This window comes from Phaethon aethereus (assembly GCF_964289735.1).
Source record: "Phaethon aethereus genome assembly, chromosome: 5".
In the NCBI taxonomy this organism is placed as follows: domain Eukaryota; kingdom Metazoa; phylum Chordata; class Aves; order Phaethontiformes; family Phaethontidae; genus Phaethon; species Phaethon aethereus.
The window spans coordinates 5,299,647-5,305,646 of record NC_138579.1 but is presented as its reverse complement, the minus strand read 5'-3'; the positions used below and the strand labels follow the sequence as shown (position 1 = coordinate 5,305,646).

The following is a 6,000-nucleotide window of genomic DNA, read 5'->3' as shown; positions in this document are numbered from 1 at the left end:
GTGTTTACTGTCTCTCCAGGAATGTAAAGGTCTAATTATCCAAACAGGTTTGTTTTTATTATAAAACTAAACTCTGGAGGTGTCTACAGAGTTGGGTTTTTTCTTTAAATCAGTAGTCTAACAAGGATTAGAAAAGACAAAACTCTGTTCAGTGTTTCTGACGAAGTAGAAAGGGTGAAAACATAAATAAGGCTTTAATTTGGCAAAATATAATACAATGCCTTCTGCTATCCTCAAATTAACGATTCCCCCGTGACTTCATTCTGCAAGAGAAACACAAAATGCCATGTCAGCCAAGCAGTTTCCAATGGGCAGCGTGCAAGCAAATCCACGCCTCGCCGGTGCTTCAGCCGCCTCGTTAGCATCGGCCCGTGATGAAGCCCAGAGGAGCAAGCTGGGGTGGTGGAGGCTGAGCATGAACAGCCTCCCAGAGCAGAGGCCAAGGTGTGGGAAGCACCTTCCTCCCACGTGCACCAAGCCCATCCCATGAGACTGGGCTCACCCCACTGTGAACACCCTGCTACCAGCACTCAACGCCAGCTCTGCTGCCCACGCAGTATTACAGAGGCAGGAGCATAAAAAAAAATTACACCTAATTAGGAAAAGAGCGAGTCCCCATCCTCAGAGGAGAGGGAGTTCCGACACTTCTTGAAGCAGCTTGTTCAGTGCCAAGGCTTTGCTGCCTCCCATACTGAACAGCTCACAACCCGCCTTCAGACCCAGCTCACAGAACATCTAGCAGAGGCCCACAAGCCGCATCAGCTTCCTGAGAAAGTTTAGTGCCTCGGGTTTATCCAAGCATTAGCTAACTTTGGGTCAACTTCTTGAATGGTTTACCAGCATGATGCAGTCAACCACAAAGGCCCAGTTTTCCTAGTTGGCTGTATATTAAAATAAAAGCCTTGTTCCTGTGTCTATAATTGGATGAAGAGTTCATGCCAGACTGATGCTTCAGATATTCATATCCCCGTGACCACAGCAAGTTGTTGCTGTTAACTCAGTGAAAGCCCAGTGGGTTACTTTATATCCTCCATCCCAAAGCATCGGAGCATGGAAGTGTAGACGTTCTGATTGTGTAGCTGGGGCAAGGGAAACATGGCACAGGCAGTGGGAGAACAAAGCTTTGGGAAACCTGCTGCGTGATGTGGCAGGTATCCGGAGGGAGGGACAGTTACATGCCCAGAGAAGGACATGGGGATGTGAGATTAGACCCAGATAAGTGAAGTATGGATCCGGAGAGGAACAAATCCAGTGCCTACTAGAAGGTTTTGATGAATTGCACATAGACAGTTTCAGATTTTGACACCTGACTTGTTAAATCTGAACAGGGTCCCACCATCAGACCAGTGTCCTTCCTGACAGCCACTCAGTTCAACTAGATGGCCCCTAGCCACACCTACCTACTAGCTGGTAGTGTTCTCGTCCCTTTGACAGCATTTGGCTTACTGACACAAGCAGCTTCTTGAGATGACCTACATCCTGGTTAAGATTCATCACCACATTTAGTCTTTTATCAGTCAAATCCTGGAAGAAGGGGAAAAAAAAAAATCATTAAAAAAGTCATTTACAATCTAATTACCAAGAAAGCCTAGAATTAGATCCTCCATATAAAGTTACAACTCCTTGCGCAAATGGGAACAATTCCTGTAAGTCCGAGGGTTATGGCCACGTTTAAAGAGAACACGGTTCAAAGTCAAGAAGCCTATTCCAGGGAATTACCTGCACACGCCGAACACCAGTGAGAGCATCGCTGACCTCCAGCTCCCACCCTCCCTGCCTGAGTCACTGCTTCCAGGAATTGTGCTCATAACCACAGCTGATCCGGCCTCAGAAGTTATGAACCCACATCCCCACAAGCCTGGCTGAAAACCCAACGCAGACAAGAGCATGTACTTTACTACAGGGGCTGCTAAGCACAGTGACAGTGTACCCAGTGGAAGGGATGACTTCTGACCCCTGCAGCTGTAACAACAAGGCTGCTGGACCACCAAGGACTTGGTCAGTACTGGGGATGGTGTCCTCAGCAGTATGTAATACCCAAGCACAAGGCAGCTCCAGCTGGGAAACCATTTGAAACAGCTGGCTGGAGATACACACCTTTCCCCACCCACAACACAGCACCGGCGCTCCTGTTCAGACTCGGGACGTGGGCTGCTGCCCACCAGCAATCCCACGGGTTCACCCTCTGCTCTGAGCCCCGGCAAATTTCCTGCTTGCCAGTGACACCCAGACTTGGATGAGGGCTTCACAAAGCAGTCTAAGCACCAGTCAACACAGAGAAACAGAAGAAAGCAAGCTATCAAGAGCTAGAAAACCGATTTCTTGCTCTGGAATGAAAATGCTGAGCCTGCTTTTTTAAACAAAAATAAGTGCGCTTTTTTTTGTTTTAATGGAGTTCAACAGTTTATTAATAGGGAAGTGTCACAACTCAAAACAGCCTCTTCCCTTTTTGCCTGCTCTCCTCCCCAAAGTCAGTCCTGCTGAGCTAACCACACTATAATCCCTGTTTTATTACCTTTATTGATTAGCCCCTCCAGAGACATATGATGAACTCCACATCCAAAACACACATTACTACCCTGTATTCAGCTCCAAAGATGGACATCCAGCTAACCTGTAGGAGAGCTTTCCCTTGCAATTTAAGAGATAAAAATAAGCAAATCTGCCTTGATGTCAGAAGTATAACAGAAGTATCCAGTTCTGAACATGAGCACAGAGGGGTTCACAAGTGCTCAGCATCGGCCACCTCCGCTCCAACTGAAAGCGGTTTTACTAACGGAATGAGACTGATGCATAATGCTGTTGCAAATCTCTCCCTAGAGATTCAGGGAAATTAGAGCGAGTTCAGAGAAGGCCACTTTCCCAGCTCCCATTTGGCTGGAAATGCTGCTAGACTTGCTGTAACGCAGAGCGGGCAGTAAATCAAACTCAACCACCTGCACCATTACAGAAACTACTCTGGGCTGAGGCAAGAGAACAAAGCAATATATTGCTAAGCTCTTAAATGCAACTGGTAAGCATTTTTCTACTGTACAAAAATAATTGTGAGTCTGTATTAGAGTAGCCTTAACCTATTTTACCCTTATTATAGTAGAAAACCAGGTCTGTCAAGACTGAGACTTCGCTTAGCAATCTCATACAGATTGATGAAAGTGGAAAGGCAAATGCAATTAGCATCCCAGCAAATGAATGAATCGCAGCGCCGCCCGACAGCGCTGGGTATGGAAGTGTATGTGCATTAGCGTAGAAACCATCACGAGCAGAAGCAATGAAGGAGCCTCTCAATTCACTCTCAGCTTTCATCAAGGAGGAGCTCTCCTCTTCCTTACTTGCCTCCTCTCCCTTCTGTTTTGCAGCTTCACTAATCTTGGGCAGTATTTACTCATGAATTACAGACACATCTCCAATCCTCTTGGGGCTAATCCTGACCAGCTACCAATGGATTTGGGCTCAGCACAGACATGCTGCAGCTTCTGCTAACCCAGAAGTGCAAAGCTGCCTAGAGCAGTCGTTGCTGTGCCCCAGCACCACACTCTCCAGGACTCGGGGGAAACCATGTCTTTGGGGTATGAGGATGAAGAGAGGAAGAGGATGGCAGTGGGGAATACCTAATTACCCTAGTAGCTATGACAAACTTTCCCCTCTGCAGTTAAGATCCCTGAAGTTTATGCACACTCCCAAACATCCCATGGATAAGCAGGGGTCTAGAAGACCTCGGGACTATGTCTGCAATTCGGATGTGCCCTCTGAGAGGCGCTGAACTGACAGATTCCCCTCCACCATGGTTTACATGTACAGCATTCCCAGTTTTCAATGATGGAGTGTTTTACACTGAGATTTAGAGGAAAGCACATTAGATTTCATATAAGACTCAAAATAAGTTTATTGCCTAAGCCAGCTGCTGAATATAAATGACTTCCTTAAAGCATACTAAAAGGCACCCTTTAGACATCATCTAGTCCCATAAGTGACAAGGAAGCTGATTAGAAAAACAAAATGGTCTATTTTTAAATAGGAAAGGAGTCTAAAGAAAACACACAGAATATGTTTGAGGGTTTACGCAAGCATCATTTCTCAATTTTGTGGGTTGGTTCCAGTACCCAGAAGGAACAAATATGCTCATTTTTGAGCATGTGTTTTCAGGTCCTTCTTAAAAAAAAAAAGACACTGTTGCTAGGTGGAAGTGGCTGGAAGACTTTTTTTTAATCTGAGAGCTATTTTAAGCTAAGTTTTTAGGTTTCTGGGGAGACAGCTGCTTTTTTTTTCCCCTTCAAAAAAAAAAAGCAGCAAAAAGGGCTTAGAGAAGAAGATAATGTTCTCATTCCCGCCTCTGCCTATAGCTACCTGTCAAGAGCACTGTTTAGACAATTAACGCATTTTTACTAACGAAGGCTTAATTACAGGTTTATTAGGACTGTTTTTCCACACTCCTCTTCAGAATAAAACGATGGATATTCTGGAGGAAACCTGGTTAGGGTTCCACAACGTGCCCACGCAGCTACAGCAGAGCAATGCACGAGCCAGAGGGGCCATGCAAGGTAAGGCTAAAGCAATTAAATCAAACTAGCATACCCGGGCCACCGCAGGGCACAGCGGTGACGCTCGGCTCAGGAGGGCTCACCAGCGTCACCAGCCACAAAACGCCACATCGCTGTTCTGACTTAGACCACTTGGGTAAGCCACAGAGGCATAGCAGAGAGCAAGCAGTTTGGCACTGGTTTGAGGATGGCTTTTCTTCTCCAGCCTGCTGCAGACAGGGACACAGAGCACCCAGTTGTCACCGTCACCGGTCTGGTCTCCTGCTGGCAACACAGGAGAGGGCTCGGCAGACCTACCATCCCTCCCAGGAAAGCAGCTCACCGCATTTAGACATCCGTGGTCTCACAGGCCCAGCTGCACCTCTGGCTCAGACATAGTGAGCCCACAACACAGGGGTTGATCAGCATCCATGAGCGAGCACTCTGGAAAAGCAGTTTCACTTCTGCTAATGACTACAGAGGCAAAGGCTTTTCTACCGTACTCCTCAGAGGACTCCTAGCTTCCTCTCGCAGCTGATGAAGGTACTTATTCTCAGCAGCTAAAAGGAGTCAATATAAATTATTTGTCCTATCAGCAAGTGTTCCTCTCCCCCTCAAATGACAGCATTTCCTTCCACTCTATCCATCAGAGGAAAACGGGTAATGAGTTCCACTGACACCATTCAGCTATGTAAAACGTGCTGGGCAGGCATCTGCTTTAGCCTTTCTCTTCCCAACTGCCTTCTGGAAGGCTGTTCTGAAACTATTTTGAAGCTGGTGTGAAAGCTCTCATTTCCAGAGACAGAGAAGCCCAGTTACAAAGCCACAACTCAACCACTTGTACAGGTGATGTCTTTTTAGGGCCAGCACTCTGGGTACCAGCTACACAAAGCAGTTCAGCAATCAGCTGTGCTAAGAGTAACCCACAGGCTCAGGCAAGTCACATGCAAGCATGAAAACAGGCCACCCCAGACGGAGTACACCCAATTCCACACCCTGCAACTGCAATGCCAGTACTGGAGGATATAAAAACACCATCAATCTGGAGAGCTGCCTACCTACAGCACAAGGCAATGCTCAAGTCTGTTGCTTACTAAAGCTCAGGTTAGTAACATTTTGCTGCTGGACCACTTCTAGTGAGCCAGGACCAGCTGAAGTTGAATTCGGGCACATACCAGCAGCTAGGGACGGGCTCTTGCCCACAGCTGCAGAGGACCAGAAGGGTCAATGTTCTGGCAAGTGACATCACGTTGGGGTTACAGGGCATGCAACACTGCCTTCCTTCATTGGCTTTACAGATGTCAGAGCAAACAACAGTTAACATTTTAAACTCACTTAGAAATCAGCAGATTTATTTAGCCTCCCTTCTCGAAAGGGCAAGTTTGGGGATCTTCCCCAGACTCTTCCCACTTTTGCTCAAACCAACAACCCTTTGTAAGGAGAGATCTGATGTCCAGAATCTCTCCCCTTCCTCCTTACAAAT

General features: G+C 46.8%; 1 protein-coding gene across 1 annotated transcript in view; it reads right to left on the bottom strand.

Annotated features, from left to right (window-relative positions):
- Nucleotides 1–1,019: 1,019 nt before the first annotated feature.
- KTN1 (kinectin 1) overlaps nucleotides 1,020–6,000 on the bottom strand; it is a gene marked incomplete at its 5' end in the record, with an annotated part of 52,860 nt that continues 47,879 nt past the window's right edge. The window contains one exon of the mRNA XM_082000640.1: nucleotides 1,020–1,524. Coding sequence (XP_081856766.1) covers nucleotides 1,387–1,524 — 138 coding nt within the window. The 3' untranslated portion in view covers nucleotides 1,020–1,386. The remainder of the gene's footprint in view (nucleotides 1,525–6,000) is intronic.